General features: G+C 33.7%; 1 protein-coding gene across 1 annotated transcript in view; it reads right to left on the bottom strand.

Moving 5' to 3' along the window:
* The window catches only part of LOC128999026 (ELAV-like protein 4), a 50983-nt gene extending 29917 nt beyond the window's left edge, over positions 1 to 21066 (bottom strand). Inside the window, exon 1 of the mRNA XM_054425383.1 lies at positions 21052 to 21066. Coding sequence (XP_054281358.1) covers positions 21052 to 21062 — 11 coding nt within the window. The 5' untranslated portion in view covers positions 21063 to 21066. The remainder of the gene's footprint in view (positions 1 to 21051) is intronic.
* Between the last annotated feature and the right edge of the window lie 212 nt (positions 21067 to 21278).

Genomic DNA, 21278 nt, shown 5'->3' with positions numbered 1-21278 from the left:
AGACACTCACGATCTCGTAAATATACGTATCACGTAATAACCTATATTATACAAAAGTTTAGGTCACGTATATCTTGGTTTGAAATCCCATGAACGGACTTGGACGCGTAAATCTTTTCAAAGTACAGTCTGGGTTTGTTGTGACCACAATCCGTAGATCGATGAAAGGTTACTACAAATATTTACCACCACTCCACTAGTGAATAGTGAGTCACAATTGACTGAGCCTTTGTTATACGGAGTTGACAAGACTTAATTCTCACTCAACTCAACCAATACGTTTATGACATTTCCGATAAGGGAGGAAATAAATGTATAACTAGTGGTCAAAATGGACAATAACGCGACATAAGATGGCACATTTTAAATAGTATTCGATTCAAGTGTTTAATTATTGTGGAGTGAAAATGAAAAGTCCCTTGTAAAAATACCTTACAAATCTTTTAAATTTCATTGTTTATACTGACCAAATCATTGCAAATTATATAAAATCTGTGACATAAAAAATAAGCTATTATTGTTATTTTAATTACAAGATTTATGATAAATTTTCTTTTCATTTGATCTATACACCTTGCTTGCTTCAAAGCTTCCCAACGAAAACCTATCTTATGAGTTTTCTTCTGAACAAATTACTTCATAAACTGTGCATGCATTTCAACCAGTAAGTCTGGTGAACTCCTAACTCAAGCAACATGTCCAACAATGTAACAAAATGTTCCTAGGCTGGGAAACATCAGCTAGACCTTAATACAATCATCAGTGCACTGTATTTAGGAATCCGGGAAGAGATTGTGACAAACTGGCTGGTGTACGTTGCACACGCCAACCCGCCTTAACAATCAGCTGACTTCAGGAACAAATTGTGTCATCATTTATCACAAACACATGGGATAAGTTAAGTGCAAAGTTGGCAAAACATTAAAAACAAAATGAACATGTCCACGCAAATAAACCGTAAACTCCAACACTCTTTGATACTCCAGAGCAAACTTTGATTTGATAAGTACTAATTTGTACTTTGATATTTATAAAGATGACTCTTTGATACTTCAACCCTCTTGAAGGGTTTAAAAACAATGAGGGAATTTCAGTAAACACCTACACAAAGGGAATAGTTTATATATTATTATTTTGTACCAAATAGAGGTAAGCTTTTTCACGTTAAGATGGGCTACATTGGTTTAAAAATATAACAACTTGGCAACAAATCGATTCGGAAGGGGGAAATGTATAACAGATGGGTGGCCGAGGTGGTAATTGTCGTAGCAACGCCGTAGCAACGGTAAAAACTAAACAGCTGTTTGTATCGTGCATGCCAATATCAGGCTGGGCGAATCAGATGATTATTCATTTTTATTTAGATTATTGTGGGAAGGGGGAGAATTACATAAACATATCATTCGCACTATTTATATGTTGAAAAACATTTGCAATAAGGATAGAAGTAGTCAAATCGTAAATCTAAATAGGTAAGTAAAGAGACTGTTGTTGAAGGTAGAATTTTTAATGTTACGTCAATGGAATGAGTAAACTACTGGTACTGCATTTCACACAGGGCATGGTACGTTGAACATTTGTTAAAAAACAATTACTGGCGGGTTTAGAACATATATAAGAACATGCTATTGAGAAAAGGCCCGTACTAAGACAACTCAGCATTTATGATTATGGAAGTAACCAAGTAAGTAAGTAACCAAGTAAGTACTTACTTATGTAAGTAAGTTATTTAACTTAATAATTTAAATACGAAAGAAATGAGAATGAAAATCTTACGTCTTCAGACCAACGATACCTTGAATTTGTATATTACCATACTATCTGTACATATTTACCAGGGTTGATATGTGTTATTTACTAGGGTTTATCGAATTTTAAATGTAAATTAACTCAAATGTTTTTAATAATTACTTTTTTTTAATTCAACCAACAGAACTAATTACACTGTAATCGAGCAACTCGACTAATAAGTTATCTCGCCACAATGCTCCAAGTATAAATCCCCAAGCCATTGTAATAACTTGGTTCAATCCATGCATTTTTATTTGCTAATAGTAAGGACCCCTATATCAAAGGATAGTCACGGACGGTATGACTCATAGTTTTCAATTCCAGTTCACAGCCATGTGACAGACCGTTAGTAAATCTCAATTCAAACGTCAAGGTATTTGTAAACATTTCTTAAGTCTTTGTTCCTCAACCTCATCAATCAAAAGTGTTTGTTTTCTTATTAATTAGAAAATCTCAGTTGCCCGTAACTACAATCATTCTTAGCCTTAAGGTGATATAAAGATAGTTCATCTGTGTGTTTATCTAGACCATAGACATTTTTCACGTATTTTGCAAGGGAACGGTCCAAACCCTGGCCTCGAAAGCCCAATGACAAATAAATGGCATCTGGGTAAAGACTCGAGCTAGATTGGAATCGAACCAGCAACCTTACAGCTTTGGGACGACGGTAGAGGTAGTTATGGGTGAAATCTGAAGTTCGTGGTTAGTGCATTGTTAAGATAGAGCAAGCAGTTAGTCTCTAACTAGGAATATCTATTTTATCAGTAATCTGCACAAGACACTAGCAAGTTTGGAATTTAAACTTATTGAAAAAATACAGTAGCTAGGTGTATGAAACGAAAAATAAGTAAATGTAACACTTGTAATAAAATAAAGTATAATAAATGTAAGTATAAGTAAATAACACGGAATTGACTAGACACTTGAAAAGATGATAAATAATCGTTTTAGAATCTAATCTATTACTATATACTATCTTATTAATTAAGAAAGATTTTACAATTAATGTTAAATTACTACTTTTTGGAAGATATTGCACTATTGCACCATTATTCCGATTGAGTAGCGCAAAACGACATTTTTAGAAGAATGTGTAGACTATTTCCTAAATTACAATACCTGTGATTCCAAAGAATAAAAGAAATGCAGAATGAATTCACTTGCGAAATTAGGATAATTATAGCCTCTTAGATACCTAATTAATGTCACGCAACAGTTGTCTGGGTAGCAGAACGGTTATAACACTCGCCTTCAAATCGGAAGGTAGCTGTTTCGATTCCAAACAATATTGTTACAAGACCTTTATGTCATTTGTCATTATACTCCTTTTATCTATGGTTCTATTCTTTGCCGTGGAGGATATATAAACTGTCAAAACGTCAGGTAGGCCCGAGTGCCGTTTTGACTCTCCATAGCATAAGAGTGATTCAGGGGAGGGATATTAGTGGAAGGGGGTGTAGTGGGCAGGATGCAACGGAGACCGGGTACAATTTAATAACTGGGCTACCCTAATATCGATTCGATTAGTAAACCTTCATTACATTTTTTCATAATCAGCAAGTTTGGCTAGGTTAAGTTAGGTTAAAACAGTTTTATTTTATCCCTAAAACAAATTTTGCTTACCCCCTGGTCAATCTTTCCACCCCCACCGTGGCACCGGTCACTGTTTAGGCAAACGGCACTCGGCCCTGCACTTCAACAAAAAGGTCGGTGTTTGATGTCAACAAAAGGGTTGGGACTGTTCTTTACAAAAGTAGTTTAAAATTATAAAAAAAAATCGTGGATATGCACAAAACAAGTATAAATACAGAACGGAAATTACAACAAATTGAAAACAAAGAGAGATTCAGTCTCACTCTACGATCCGACCTTGACCATGACCGAATTAGAGAATATTTTGTGACCGGAAGTGTGACCTAACACCTTAGGAATGATACAAATATATTATGACTAAATAAATATTAGCTCAGTTAAACGAAAGCGACATCATTATGTAATCCTCAACCTTCGTCACACCACGTTTAGATGCTTCATGCAATAAATAACTTCCAGGAGAATAATGTTATCCTTATGAGCTCTACTGTATCAATTCTGCATAATGGCTTCGGCGACAATATAGGTATTTTTCCTGTGAAAACTTCCGTTAAAGAGGAAAGCCCTTTTCTGTGTTTGGCATAACTCATTAGGGAATTAAACCGCTTGGTACATACAGGGAGTAAAATCTTGTATACCCTACCTGTTGCAACTTAATTATATACTATCGTAATGTATAAGTTGTTTTACTAAAAAATTGTAAGTTAGCCAGTCAGGGTAAGTAAAAAAATATTAAAATATTAACCCTGACACCAAAACAGAAACGTTGCAATGCTTTATATTGGCGCTTAACTGAACATAATGCAATCGTTCAAACCACCAAACTTTCATAAACGGAGTTTACGTATTTTTATCTAACCCCGCAAATATAAAATAGTAATTGACACTTATAAACATGTCAATAAACGGATTCTACTAATAAATCAACAAAAAGTACAATACAAGATGTCATAGAATTGACATAACACGTCAGTGGTATTTATCATAATACAACTGTTGTTAGTAACTAGTGCCTTTAGCAAGGCTTATGGTACCCGTGGTGAAACTTTATACTTTATACTGTCGGTTCCCGATTAAACACTTAATTGGAATTTTTCAAACAAAAAATATAGAGGTTACGCTATGAAAATAAAAAAAAGAATGTAAATGATACTAATTAGATACTAAGTTTTTACTTATAAAAAACAAGGAGTTGTTAAGCTCTTTTTTCATAAAAAATATATTACATAATAGTTCAGATATATGACAGTTTGGCTGTTTGGTTTGTACTAATTTATACTACCCTAACGGACTACAATAGTGATCAAATAATGCTAGTCGTGTATACAGACTAAATTTACGGATATTTTCATTTACAAGTCCAATTTTCAGCTCTATGAACCCTAACTAATTACTTCTATCTTTTATGAAACTACGTGCTTGTAATACCATTGACTACCTACCTATAGGAAAAATGATTTTCTATTTTTGAATTTTTTACACAACTTTGAAACTTATTTGCTAGCAACATCATACAATTTTGTCTTTCAGCTATAGGTAACTATCAATCCTACAGGGGTCCCACAGGGTTCAGTCCTTTGCCCTTTTGTTATTTATATTGTACATTAATGAACGCCCTTTTAATTTAGATTGTGATACCATACTATAAGCGGACGACACATCTGCGCTAGTAAACAGTAATTGTTTGAATGATGTGATAAACCATATTAATAGAGCAAGTACTCTGCCAATCTGTGGTTCGATTCTAACTATTTAAAGATCAATGAAAGTAAACTGAAAGGACAATATTTACTTTGAGACAAATTGAACAATATAAGATGAATAAGTCAGTAAAACTTCTTGGTGTTACTCTTGACCAAAAACTACTATGAGAGGAACATACCAACAACTTACCTAAGCGATTGGCTAGGAAGAGAAAACGAGAAAACTCAAGACTTGTGTAAGTCACTGAACATGTGTTATTTGCCACCACTCTAGGACTTGTGTCATTTGCCACCACTGTATACCAGGCTGGGTGAGTCATCAGCCCTAACCCTAGTTCTCATTCACCCAGAATGAATTCATCGTCCGGAATTCATATTTTTGTATGTCATAAGATAATAGTTGATGTTCCCCATATAATGTGTTCTCTAAATCGTATAGTTTCTGAGATGGCAATGGTGGCACATTTAAGTTCTTCGACCTGTATGTTCGCAGGATACTTAACACTGAAACTGCGGGTTTTTAAGTATTTTAATGGGATTTAATCTTATTGATGCGTCATATACTGTGCCAAATGTTATTTTTGTATTATTTATCTAATCTTAGGCCATGTAAGGAATATTCTATGGAATATACTGTTTAACTTGCGATTATGTGAAGTTTGGACTCGAAATGTACGGGTTTTTAATCGAACTAAATGGTAAAATTAATTTTATCAATTCACAGTTGTAACTGGAGTTATAACAATTTATTTGATATACAAAAAACTATAAGTACAACTACACGGTTGTGATACATAGGAACGGTCACGGTGGGAATTCCGGGAACTGACCCTACTGGTGGCAAACGACACTGTTGGCAAATAGTAGGACACCAAGCCAGGAGCCAATGACAACTTCTTATTTCAGTTTCTTCCATTCAGATTTGCTATTTGCTAATATGTTGTGGGGAGGTAGTGCTGGAGCAGATTGAGTTTTTTTGTCGCAAAAGAGAGCAATAAGAAACTTGTTTGGTTGAGAGTTTAGGGATAGCGCTAGGAGTCATTTCTCTGTACATAATACTATGACTGTACCATGCATTTTTGATTTTTCAGAATTTAATGTATGTAAAGGACAATATTACAGACTTTTGCTGTTTTAGTGACATTCATAATTATGAAACAAGAAATTAAAAAAAAAATTACCAATCCCAAGACTAGAAAAGTATGCAAAGAGTCACAAATATCAACGAATACATTTTTTAAAACAAAATTCTAGAATAATTTAAGTTGTTAGATTTGAAATAATTCAAAAATAAGATTCATGATTGGCTTACTATATATAGGTCGGCCGCTTAGAATGTGACCTCCTCTTAAATGCGCGACGAATCCTTGCGCAGATAAATAAAGGATTTTAGTGTGTGATATATAGTGTAAACTAAGTGTTGGGTCCTTTATTGACTATCTGTATTTGTATGTCTTGTAGTAGTAGTTGTTGTAACTGTTTTTATTATCTTGTTTATTTATTTTGTTTTTATTACTTTCAATTTATATTGATTTTACTTTATTATTATTATTATCTTGGTACAGTCTTTGAATGTATAACTGATGAAGCCTATAGTAATCTTGTATTATTTAATAGTGAATAAACTTCTTGATTCAATCTAAAGGTAAATATCAACGCGCAGTGAATTATCTGGGACATCTTGACCTAGAATGTTAAAAAAGAACAAACATTTTTAGTCTGAGCACTTAATCGATTGACCCGGGAATAGAACGGGACATATCCGCATACTGTATCTGATACCAAGTCGCCTCAGCAGGGACAACGACGTGAAATGCTGAAGATGCAGCCAGCGGAATGTTCAAATAATGTCCGTTTACTGTGAATCATCCCGGCTCGTGGGAATCTATATTTAACACGATTCAGAGCGTAGGAGACGCGGCCGGCGCTGAGCCATCTCCGTCTGCCCTACACTGCTTCACTACTCTAGTAGGCCTACTATGTTACTGTAGTAGTCTACTCTGATACAATCTGTTACTGAAACCTGTCTGTAATTCAGTATACTACAACTGGGTCGGGACCTAGACACATACAAGGTGCATACAGCATGGGCAGATTTACAAAAAGGTCGACATTAGATTGTTACAAGACCCTAACTTGAACTTGTTGCCGTTCTACAAAAATGGGGAAAACATTTCTAATGATAAATACCAGAGTAAAAATACCCAAAATAATATTAGCCATAAATGGTTAACCCAGATAAGAGCTTCTGCACCATCTCCGTGTGATAATGAAGGCAAGAACCCGTCCCATATACCTTGAGTAATCTTGTTTGTATTATCGTTAAGTAAAGTGATAAACAATAAACCGGTTAGTTCTCGTAGCTTGAGTCTGCTGGGAAATTAACAATTTGAGAAAGGTTACAACTGCAAATTTCCAATTTTAGTTTGAATATTTCTATTTTGTATTTGTAATATTCCAATTGAGAAAATATAATACAGTACAACTTATAATGTATATTACAAAATGGATCCAAACCTGATTGCAAAACTACCTGGTTAAAAATATGACTTAAAGAAATTGCTCAACGTATCCACGTTACCAAATGTTTTGCTACTTATTAGTTTTATATCATTATATCATTTTATGTCATTTTTATTATTGGTTTTACATTTTCCTATTGGGTCATGATGATTGGGGTGTCCAATCGAAATCGATCACCATTTGCCATCTTTTATTTGTATTTACAGTCTTATATGTAAACAGTATAAGTGTAAATATATTATTATAAGTGTTATTTGACGTATTTTTTGTGCTTTCAAGTTTTATATCGCCAAATCAACAATACAAACCATAACCAACAAGTAGGGCACGAGAAATAGGAAAATAACGTATTTCTGCAATAAAATATATACAGCCTTTATCTTTCTGTTAAGAGTGTTTTCCGACAAAACTGAACACTTTTTTAGATGTTCCACTGTCATATTCAGTAAGTAACCAATTAGATAAGCTATTAATGTTTTATGTCGTTGTTACGCATTGTAATGTATTGCACTGTTGTATATAAAAACCCGTTGATTAGCACCTACTGTTCTAATTTTACGAGTACATATTGCCCATTTTATGCCATTACGGGGCACAACAATGATTTTTAGAACTAGTCAAAAGAACTTATTTTTGAATAAAATAAACTTATTGTTAAAAATTATTTCGTCACGACTTATATATTTTTTAGTATATTGTAGTGATAGGCCTACCAGACAGTGCCATCATGGTTTTAGAGAATTTCCCATATATTAAATAAGCTATACGTGGTAAGACTTAGCCTCGGGACGGATTTACTTTTTCGTTTTGAGGCCACATAGGCCAAAAACACCATCCGTTAAAATTTATATACTTCATTTTGGCCTTAAAAAAATGAAATTTATCGATTTATTTTCCAAATCATTTTGTAGAGCTAAAACACAATCCTACTGATAGGTTTTTGTACGCTGATCGTTTATAGAAGAAATTCAATAAAACTGTACATTTTAAATTTCCATGTTCTTTTCATAAGACCTACTAAAAATAGCTAAAAATAGACCTACTAGTAATAGCTTATTCCTTATACAGTATAGAGAATTAACTAGAACAAGGGAGAAAATATAACGTTTACAGTGGAACACTCTGTTAGTTACTTATTGGCTCTAAAACCTCTTAATTAGCATTACCTCGTTTTTGAAAAGTGTATACGTAGTGTACGTAATTTTCTTTTGTTGAATGGTTAATTTATTAGCTTATATTGTTTAAACTATCGTGCTGGAGCTATGTACTACTTGTTAGGTGTAAGAAAGGGTCATGCGACTCTAAATAAATAAAGATTTCTCATTTACTGTAATTTATTTTTTGAGTTTATAGGAAAACAATAAATACTGGTCATCGTCAGGCCCACACCGTGGTTCAACTATGGTCTATTTGGATTGGATACAGCTGGTTTGTGTCACAGATGGGATGTCTATGTCTGCTTCAGTATCCAAAAGCCAATGAAAATTCCCATCAATTACAAGGCTATGCTTCTACCCAGGAATATCAAAATTTTCCTCGACTGTTGCCTCAATTAAACTCAGCCTCTCACAATAGTAAAGTTCGATTAGGACTCTCACGACTCCAAGTTCCGGGTTCATGCAAAGACCATGAATACCTGAAATCAAGAATACTGCCCACATATGAAATGTCGTAAAACGTATTTATTTCCCTATCTCTTCCGGGATATGCGTGTTGTCAACTCAATTTGTACTTTGTTACCAACATAATTATTTTTAATTAATTTTACAAATTTTGTATTTTATCTTGTTATTATTTTGATTGAATGTTCATTGGCCAAAGTGCTTAGTATTCCGTTAATAATTAATCTACACAAGATAATCGACGAGGTTTTCGCTGCCCTGGTTCGCTGTAAGCTGTGGCTGGAACCAGGACACCCGAGTCCCCTATATCCCGGACCCGGGAGTCCCAGGCGTGGGTGGTGCGACGGTGGGAGACCCCCATCCCTCTTCCACACCCCCTCCTCAATCCATCCCCATACTTTCCAAGATACGACCTCAATACGAGGTAACGCGTGGAATCGCAGTAACAGCTATAGCAGTAGTTTATGGGTAAATAGTCTTTAGAGGAAGTAATTTGTTTTAAAATGTATGACTGCGTGAAATTGTTTTAAAATTGAATATTCGAAACAGTCATTGGTGAGGAATTCGTTACCCAGGGGGTTGTGTGAGTGGCCAAAGCCATGTTCGTTCGATTCAAATTTTTGAGGCTAAGTTAAAATATTTCAAACCACACAACTAATAATTATTTGTTACCTTTTCACTTACTCTGCAGGTCTGCTGTATCAAATAATGTTTGTAGTAACCTTTGTTATTGCAGTTTTCTTATTCTATACTGTGATATATTTCAAGTTCTTGCCAATGGACAAACAAAAAGAAACATGCAGTATAGTTTGTAATATTACCAATTTTGCTGCAAAAGAAAAATAATACCTAAATAAAATATTTTGTAGTTAAAAAATAATTTAAATTGCTTTTTAAAACTTTGCGTTTATAAATTTTTCTTAGAGCTGTTAAACATTTTAAACATAAAATACCCATTGTATATAATAACATTTAGAACTTAATTTAGTGAATCATAAACTTTCCTACTATCAAAAATGAATGCTCAACTTTCCCACTTGAGTGATAGTAGATCAGAATAGTACAGCATTTCTCGTATAAACGCAAATAATAGGGAATAAGAAGACCAGATGGAATATATGTATTCAGGATTACTTGGACTACAAAGTCCCAAATTTTAGTATACCAAAACAACAAACGCTGAACAACATGTGTCCTGCAGCAGAGCTAGAAACATAAAGTGACATAAAAGAAACTATGTATGGAATAAAGCAAAGTATTTACGTAATTTATATTTGATGGAATTAAAAAATATATCCTTGTTAAAATAAACTATTTAACAAAACAAAAGAAATCCAGTTAAAACTAGAAATGCTTAAAGGAGTCTACTAATTTATCAAACCTTTCCTTATCTAATGATGATAACGTTGACATTTCTTTATAGGTTTTATCATTTTGGTATAGCCACTCAAACACCATAACATTGGTGAATATCGAATTTACGAGGGAAGAAATATATTTTTAAATTAATAGACCAAATTAAGCAAGACACTCGTAGAAACAAAATTGATATATTTTAAGATGACAACATGCATGTATGTATCAATCCCTCGTAAAGAATATTTTACAGCGTTACTCGCAAACCAATTACAAACGATAACCTGTTTTTATGGACTTTGCTATGTTTATTTAAAGCAGGTAAATAGATAAGTTTATCCAAATATTTAGTCTGGTAGTCGAAAGGCATTTCTTTTTATCGTTTTAATAAGATGAACAAAACACGAATATCATTCACACACTCGTGGAGGTAACAATATATTTGTATACTGTACTGTTAATACGCACGCAGTCTACTCTTTAATCTGTAGTGAAATTTTGGTTTAAAATAAGTTTTGTATAATCAATTAATTATTACAACAAGTGCAAATAAGAAATTCCCATTTCATGATACTGTAGTTATTAACATGCATTTTTATGTCTTTTGTCCAATATATTTTTACTGGACAAAAAATATACACTAAATAAATTTAAAACAATCATTTTAGTTTGAACTCTTTTGAAAAAGCCTAACAATTCCTGAAGATTAGCGGTAGCTGTAAGATTAACTTTATAGATCAGTATATTACAATGGATAGTCTGTTGTGGAATAGAAAATCTATTAAGAGGATGATACAATTAGACTTGCCATAAAGGAATTTTTATTAATGTTTCTGTTTTTGAAAAACTTTTTTGACAACACTTTTAAATGTATTTAAGTACTATAACCATAACCCGCCCCCCTGTTATTCAGTGAGTTGTTATCAAGGTTTCTCTGTATCGGTATCAATAGCCCTCACATATTGCTGTTCTGAGCCCTAAGCATAGACCAAGGTAGACTGAGGAGATAAATCCCGCGTTCTTATCTATAAAGCACTCGCTTATCTGATACCCGTTATGTAGAAAGTCCATTATTCACGAATCTGTGACTAATTCAATAGTTATTCAGTAAGTAGTTGATTTATTCATTTCATTTGTTAGAGCTCCAAACCTCAATAAACCCTGGGATTAGTTACCTCAGACAAAAGGAAAACGGACATAAAGTGCAGACTTGAGACATTCCAAGTGTTTGGCGGTTTCAATGGGGAAGTGACATAACATTGTGGCCGCGGCGCGGCGTCGGAGGCGGTAGAAGCGGCAACATCGCGACGCTCGCTCTAGTGGGGGTGGGAGGGGGGAGGGGGTGTAAACATCTGGCTGTGGCGGACCCAGCACAGCATTAGTAGGGTGCATGGCGCGGCCGTCTCTGATCGATCCAGCCCAGCCTACGCCGACAGAAATCATCCGGTAATCGACAAAATAAGAAATCTTGGCAAAGACAAACTACCTCTTAGACACACGTAAGGCGAGATCATACAAGGAGGGGGCATGAGAGAGTGGATTGGTAACGCAAATCTGTTGCTAAATATTTGGGCGATATTGGAGATGCACAGTAAATGTATGAGTTATTGCGTTGATTTGTAATATTACATATAATTTCGGGTTATTACTAATATTATTAATAAAACCGCACAAACAGGTTTGTGCAACGATCCAATATCCATAGCAAAATGTGAAGACGTTTCTCTACCAAACTAAAATCACACAAAACGTACTAAATGCTGCAATATTATAACACTTTATCGAGCAAACAGCTAATTTATAGTCACACAGTTAAACGTACAAATCGAATTAACCTGCAACAGTGAAAACTGGTGTATACTGTCGGGCAATTCGTTACCTGCGCGTGTCGGTCTGTTTGATCTCCAGCGTGTATCGTGTGGCCGAGATGTTGGCAGATGTACACGAGAGACACTACGGTAGCGGTGTAGCTGAAGACCGTGCTACTGCTACTGTCAGTGCTACACTGCTAGCTAGTGCTAACTGCTACAATGGTACAGCGACGGCGGCCGCGGTGCAGGGCTAGGCGCTAGGCTACACCCAGACTATCCCCCACCTTACCGACCATTCACGCACCCCCACCGCCACCCCAACGGCATCGACCCGTGCCCGCCTGCCCGGCCCTCGGATCCCCTGGATACCCCCTCTACTGCGGGTGAATGAAATTGTGGATGTGGAGTAGTAACGTGCATTGCACGTTACTGTGCAAACGTGCCCCAGGCAAACACCTACAATCGCCTCATTTCTGCGAACCTTCTACCCAACGAACGATTCTTTAAATACTTTCAATTTGGATTGTGCAAGTGAAAAAAACCTGTTCTTACGAGGACTTTTACAAAATATTGAATTTTTGAAATCATGTTTAATGTAATAAAGGGACTAATCTACTAGTTTAGGGGAGCGACTCAAATGATCTAGGTATAAGGTACGGGTGCCTAATACTCAACACCCTGTGGTCAGCTACGAAACCAATCAACAGCAATGAAAGTTGTTAGGGTTAAACAGAAATTAATTTTATAAAATTTACATTACTAAGTATTGCCTGGAATAGTTTACATGCTACTGATAATGATATGTAGAATAAAAAATACAGTGCAATATTGCTCGGAATCATTTCCATAGTGGCTGGCAATTGTTTTAAACGTGATGTTCGGCGAGATCTATAATTTACGAAACAAACCAGCTCATTAACATTCCATATTATACACGTAAGTTCCAAGAGATTAATCAAATAATTTAATACGCATGAACGCATATACATTTGAATGTACACGTTTGTAAATATCAAATACAATTGCAATAAACACAATGACAAACACGCATTCGTCGGTTTATCAGGGTCGTTTTAAATCGTATTTCCAAAAACATTTGGTGCATTGAAGAATTTTTAATTACTGGAATGGTAAAATATTTGAAACAATAAAATTAGCAAGGCCCAAAACAGAAGCGGAATTGCAACAAACATTTTTGCTACACGGCGCTGGACACTTCACGCCTAACCGCAATGTGCTGTGGAATTTGCGTTGGGGATTTTACGGGCACTTACTGCCACAATCACAACATTGTGTTTAGGTCATGTAAAAGAACAAGCTTAAAGCACCAATTTAATCAACTAATAATATTTTTCGCTTCTCTAGAAATACAGATTTACCTCATTCAAATACAAATTAATTCATTTACACATTTAGCGGTAAATCTTAGTTTATGTACCGGTATCCTCCAACTGTTTTGCACTGTAAGCCAGTTTTGATCACATTTTAGCATGAATAAAATTGTTTAACATTGAAGTAACAACTGAGTTTTGTGTAATATAATTTGCTATTTAAACCAATTTCTTTTGAGATTCTTTTAATTTAAAATAATAAATGAGAAAGGTCATTAAGACGGAAATCACCGATCTACTTGGCTCTCTGATCTGCTATAGATCGATGAAATAAAAGTACTTGCCCTAACTTATCCTTCACTTCTTGCACTAAGATTCTTTCTGTTTACATATGTAATTTTGCAGTAGTTTTGTGTTGAGTTAAGAGAAATTGAAAAATTTTCCTCAAAAGTCATAAAACCGTCATGGCTAATTAACTAATTGTACTATATAATTAGTGAACTAAATAAGGATATTATAAGATTACAATAAAAATCGTTTAAAATAAAAAAATAGTTTGGACATAATTTATTTAATTTATATACCTTGAATAATTAAAAAAATCCATACACCCTCTAATCATTTTAAAATCAAGCAAGGCTTATCAAAACTAGTAGTTTAAACAACGTTTTCAAGCTAAAAAGTTAAATAAACCATTTTTTTTACCATTTTGCCTCAAAATATTTTTTTATATTTTCATCTTAATTTCATGGACATTAAAAAAACTATATATTTTCTAATATATTTTAAATCAGCTGGTTCCTTGAAATGAGCAGCTTCAACAATGACTTGAAGAGAACAGTTTTCTCGCTAAGCTAATGGACGGTAAGACCTTTGTATCATTAGCCCACTGATCATTTGGCGCCTTTATACACCCCTCCTCCCCTTCACAGCTACCACAGCACCACTCACGTTACGTAAATTACTCCTCCATTAGGACCCCTTTTATTTTTAACGAATTCTCCCATGGAAAAACTATAATTCCGGAAAAGTCCAGGCCAAGTAACAAGTTACCTTACTCCAAGTGCGTTTACTACCAAATAACAGCTATTCCCTGTAGAGCATGTTTTAGATTGTAAATCAATTGAATATCCAGGTAAAACAAATATTTAAATGTAGATTTTTTTAAATTCCAATATTTGTATTTTATGTCTCCTAAGTGCTGTATAACCTGACCCAATAAGAATATCCCAAAAGCAGAAATTTAATTTGTCAAAGGAAGCAAAAGCAATCAACGATTTCACAGAAAATCCCAGAATATACAGTAAATAAGTAATAAGCAAACTTACTTTAAACATATTTTAAATATATCTAATATTTTCATCGTTAATAAAAGTACAACATTTATTAACCTATAACAAATACATGATGACAACAGAAAACTCCATTGTACGGATAAATTTGTTGATACTACGTAGTTGCTAGAAGAAAGTTGTTGGTTTGTTATACTGCAAAAAAATAACAACAGGGACTCAAAATGAAACGGATCTCTTCAGTTAGAAATTCAAATGGCAACAATGAAGTAAATTCTGTTTAGTTTGCAGACGAAAATTCACAAAATGTGTATAAAATTCCAACATCAAATTTTTTATACGTAATCAATTATAGTATGTTGAGAAAACTACATGTTTGTTTAAATAACTGACGTAATGTATTTGGTTATATGGATAGTTTTGGAACATTTACCAAAGAGGAAATAGCATGCTACCGATTTTTGAACATTTTCAATATAACTCAAGCAAAAGACATCTGATTTTATGTGGATCAAATTTGGGACAAACGTGTAAGCCTACGCTTATTCGAACTAGTTTGCGAACCAGCATACCATGGGAACGGGGTTTAATGGAGAAAAAATTTTGGGTTTCCCCATTTTGTTTCCTAAAACATTAAATTTTGCAATTTCTTTCGAAATAGTTTTTTAGAGCATCAAAAACAAATAATTTTGTATACTGAAGCGTTGTTGTACACTTTTGATTAAGGACAAGTCAAAAGTTATCATAACATACATTGGAAAAGTCACGTTGCAATAGTGATGTGAACATCTCTCGATTAAGGCAATACGAAAGACCACTAACTAAAACAATTTGACTTTTTGGTTGGATCTCAAAGGAATTACTAACCAAATGTCAGCGGAGAAATCACGAACTCTATATCATGTTCAACTAATATGTTCTTAAGTTATTTCCTAAACCTGAGTAAGCCAGTCTTCAGCTTTAAGCTGTTGAGGAAGTTTTTTGAAAAGTTTTATTCAATTGTATAAATGATAATGTTGAAACAATAAAGTTTAATGGATAAGGATTTTCAAGCTGTAAGATGTGCGTAAGGAGTATATACTGCAGTTAGTGTTGGTATTAAATATCGAGTGATGTACAACGGAAATGGTCTAAAGGATATATAGTGAAGAAAGAGTCGACATAGCGGCTGACGGAATGATTCCTTAAAAGATTGTCTTTAGAAAAAGTATAAATATAAAACGTAAATTTTAAACATAAACGAGGTACGCTTGTTTCCAGATCCCCAAACAGGCAGAACATCTGCATAAGTTACATAAGGGAACATTAAGCCAAAGTAAATAAAAAAAAACTTCCAAAATCAAAATCGAAAGTGAAACGACATTGAAATAACTTTTTAGAGTTGATGCGGAATGTCAATTAAGCCATGAAACAAATTAATCGAAGGTTTTCATTTGGACAGTTAACCGCAAGTATTATTGTTTACGCCTGTACGCGTCCATTCAATTAATGGAATCTCAATAATTCTGCGAAACCACTCGAAAATATGCCAACAAGCTTTTAATACCACAGGCAGCAGAAGCTGGTAGATAACTAATTAACACCTAATTGCATTTACGGTTTTGTCGGTGGTTTTATAGTAAAGTGTATTTTTAAACTGTTTATTACGCTTCCACAATCACCTGGGATTAAAAATAGTAGCGATTCGGTTATGTAATAAGCAATTTTATACATAATCTTTTATTTTTAACTATTTCAATAAAATAATAAATGTAAAATATAAGTTAATTTAGAACTTGGATAGATTATTTTTAAACAAATTATACATATATTCATTTTAAATTGAAGGTTAAGAGTAGTGTTATGCAATAAGAAGAGTAGTTCTTGTACTCGTGTACCGTAGGCTGGGAGTATTCGTATCGCGTAGTGTGTCACCGATTCCCAGTCTTTATTGTGTAGTCAATACAGTCGTACTTCTTATACTACATAGTACAGCGTGTTTCATAAAGGACTGTACAGCTTCATAACAGCAAACTTTTACAAAGATTGGTGGTTTACATACAATGAAATTTCATTTAAAGGCATGATTTTCGGAACATTTTTGTTTTCCCCAAAGTTATACAGGTCAAAGTGGCTATAATGGATGATGTTAAACAAGTCTCAAAAAAGGTTTCTTGATCAAGAAACAACAGGTGATTTTATATAGCTCGTCCCTAAGATACATGGACCATATAGAATTCAACGTTAGGCCCTTTAAAGTTGATTTGGTCTGTCAAGAAACTATGGCCCTTACAAACGATTATAGCCCAATTGCTTATACCGCCTCTCACTAAATGAATATTGATTAAAGAACCATAGCGTGTCATCAGTTAAAAGAAATATTGGACTATGATAGTTACATGATGAAAATCTCGAAGTTCTATAGTACCAAAACCCTTTTTGAAAGTTATGTAGTCACTCTTCTACATTAAGCTGTCAAACTTGTAAAGAAAATTTTCAAACATTTTATGTATATAGAACACATTTGAAGTAACTCTCACTCCGAACCAAATAATTATTCTCTTTGGAAGAAACCTAAGAAACAAAATCAAAAGGATTTTAGTATATTTTGGTACCAAATCAGGCCTGTAAGTTACTTCATAAGCTGACTAAGACGTGAAATACTCTGAAACACGTTGTATATAGGAAATTAAATTAAGTTTAATTTAACTTTGTCAATTTACTAAAGAATCATTATCTTTAAAAGATACCTCACAAAACAAAGCTAAATCATTCTTGTATATTTTGATACCAAAACCAATAAACTTTTATTCAGCAGATAGATCTGAGCTGACAGCTGACAGATGTTTTGAATGAATTTTATTTAATTTGGTTACTAAGAGGATAGATAAACAAAGAGACATTCTTTTAGGCTTTTCCAACAAAAGTGGTTAATTTTTTATTGATTTGGACACATGTTCGCACGTTTTTCTGAGAGTGGATGCTTTGAGAAAATCTTTACAACATCCATACACCGGACCTCATCCAGTGATCAAGAAAGACAGTAAAACTATCACAATACTTCTAATAGTTCTAACGTTAAAGTTAGTATAGAGAGAGTTAAACCGGCCTATGTCCTTCAGAATTATGAAGTTAAGTTAAGCCCTCAACTGTATCTCAAACTTCAAAAGATGTGGATTTTTAAAAGTCGTATACGTCAAAGTCCGGAAGAAAAGTGTGATTCAAGAATCTAATTTCAGTTTGATAAAAATTGTGCTATCCTTGCTGTTATTTTTTTTATTTTACTTTTTTTTGTTTCTTTGTGACTTTTCGGAACCCTCCTGAAACTCCATGGACTTCCAGTCTTCGCAGGGGGCTCCTGAAGTGAGCTGAAAGATCTATCAGCTGACAGATGTTTTTAATGAATTTGATTTAATTTTGTTACTAAGAGGATAAATAAACAAAGAGACATTCTTTTAGGCTTTTCCAACAAAAGTGGTTCATTTTTATTGCTCTAAACAATTAATTGTAATTACTTTTAAAAGTATGTTAAATTAAACAATCATATTTAGTGGAAACCTCTAGACTTTTATTTAAGGCATTTCTCCTATTTAAATGAGGTTCTTTTCACTAAAAACTAAATTGTTAATTCACTAAGTGCCAAAGACAATTTTTACAACACTTTGCATACAGCAAATTAAATTATGTTATACTAAACATTAACACTTAATCCAAAAATAATCCTGATTAGAACATAAAAAAAAGAATACGAAAGATGAAAGCTGCGTGTGTGTATGTGTGTGTTGTGTGAAGAGGGGGGGGGGGATGGAGCCTTGTCACTACATATAAGTGTCAAAGGGTCTACCGCAAATAGCGTCTACTACGTCCTCACATCAGTCACTTTCCAATAAACCACGTTTGTGATATTTTTGTTTACCTAATACCTTTCATTTTCGTCGTCACTAACTTTAGCTTGTTGCGTGTATAACCATGTGTTAGGGTTTAGTTAGGGCAATTGAATGGGCCTACACTTCAAAATCCCACTACTTATAATCTGTATTAGGTAAACTTCTCAAAATAACTCCATAAGTTGATGTATATTCTATAAACATAATAATCATCTTGTTGAAACGCCATAAACGTAGCAGTCGAGAAACTGTACAGTGTACAATAACACTATGTACTTGTATGTACACATAACTGTCACCTAGCTAACTTTGTTTAGAAAACACTTTGAAACGATGCAAAATGTCTATAAAATAAAGCTATAAATAAATAATATATTATTATGTATTCAGTCAACTGTTAAATTCATTCAAGTACATAAATTAATATAATTTTAATATCACCTATGATATTTTTATATCAATTCAAATGCTACAATACATATATTAATATACCTGATTGTTTAGAAAATTTTATCTTGTCTTATTACTTTAGAATTTAGTGTTTTGTTTAATTATTTTAACATATTTAAACTTGTATTACAAGCAAATACGACTTACAGTATTCCCCATTGAATGTTTACGAACTATTGTACATATATTTTTATACTTTCTTATTTTATGCAAGTTAATCATTGTTAGCTAACTTAAAATTTTAAGAGACGTCAGTAACGCTTGCCAATATGATAGGTTGTTAAGATTAGAAGACTACAGCATATCGTGATTTACCTTCAGCTTAGTAATCCAATCAGGTAAAATGATCATAATGGAGTGTATTTTTCCTTAGTCACCAAAGTAAGTAAAAATTTTCGTTAGAAATTACACAAATTAGTTCAACCTTAAGAGGTGCAAAGTATTATTAAAAATATAAAATAATAAAATTCATAAATTTGAGTTTTTTTTATTTATTTTACGCAAAACTAAACTCATTAGATAAATAATTAAATCCATTCTAACTTTATGGTGGGGTGATTAATATTTGTATGCATGTGATAAAAAATAAACATGTGCAATCAAAATACACTGATAGAGAGTGTACAAATTATAAAATTACATAGGTTGACAAAAACTTGCCTAAGAAAATTTCGTGTCCACCAGCAGCGGTATTTTAATCGCAAAACCATATGTTGCACGCACATTTAACTAAAAACATATAATATAAATTTTTGATATAAAGCTGCAGGTGTTGGTGAAATATTAAATTTTGAGTATCATTCGCCGGCGATTAAAATCTAGAATTCTAATTTTGCCAAGGATACACTAAGTAATTATTTAGTTAAGAAAACCTCATGTGGTGGATTTTTTAACACGGGTAGCTCAATTAAATCTTAGCTTAAGGCTCCGTTCTAACTTGTGCATGAGTGGTCACGCCAATTAAGGCTCATTATACGGTTTTACTTTTTTACACTTTAAAAGCCAGTCCGAGTTTCTCAGCACAAGATATGCACTCTAACAATTATGGTATTGCTAATTAATTTTACCATAAATCCCTCCCTACCAGAAAATATGCATAAAGCCTAGTCTAATGACGATAATAAATTACTGTATATGGTATCATTGATAAATTGTTTAAAGGATTGTTCCGTTTATTTTCCATCACTGAAAATTGAACAAATAGTTTAAAGTTTCAAGGTGTGAATTTTAACCCAACATTCAGGTGAGAAGGGACCTATGAAAATGCCTAAACATTTTTCTTTCCGCTATCGTGTTTCCCAGCGCTGTTGGTTAGTGTTCTAATTGTCAAGGTTCTACCCACTAGATTACGAATTTAGAATGCAATCCCCGAAACGCCTAAAGATCCTGTTTGACTAATCAGTGATAAACAATGTCCGAAATCGTTTTTAGACAAAATTATCTCACCATCGCCAGCAATGGGCTTTGAACAAAGAATCGTTGTTTTGATCAAAACCTCAGAAACTTGTTATCCCCTCGACTAGCGTTCACGTATGTAGCATAACTATGTATATTTTTCTTGATGAGCTTGATATGCTTATCTGGTGATAGAGCGGAACCTTAAGTTTTTTTAAAGCAAAGTGCAAGAAGTAAAAATACAAAGGGTGCAAAAGCGTAGACTATCAACAAGCATAAGTGGATGAGAAGCTAAACGAAGGGCAAAGGAAAGCTCACCTCCCTATCATGTCCCTGCAATCAGAGAAAAGCCAGTAAGTGGAGATCAAGACACTATAGTTGAGTTATTGACACTTGGCATGAGGCTCAAAGTGAACAAAATTCAACTGTAGATACTTGGCAACTTACACACAAAGAAGAAAGAGAAATGTCACCTATAGGCCTATTGGAACTGGATACCAACACACTACGGTTATACAAATGACAAGAAGGGCTCGGGAGTATCA

Source organism: Macrosteles quadrilineatus, unplaced genomic scaffold (genome assembly GCF_028750875.1).
Source record: "Macrosteles quadrilineatus isolate MER2022 unplaced genomic scaffold, UCM_ALF_1.0 Scaffold_7__1_contigs__length_78375512, whole genome shotgun sequence".
Classification (NCBI taxonomy): Eukaryota; Metazoa; Arthropoda; class Insecta; order Hemiptera; family Cicadellidae; genus Macrosteles; species Macrosteles quadrilineatus.
Note: the sequence above shows the minus strand (reverse complement) of the source record. Positions and strands in the feature narration are given on the sequence as shown.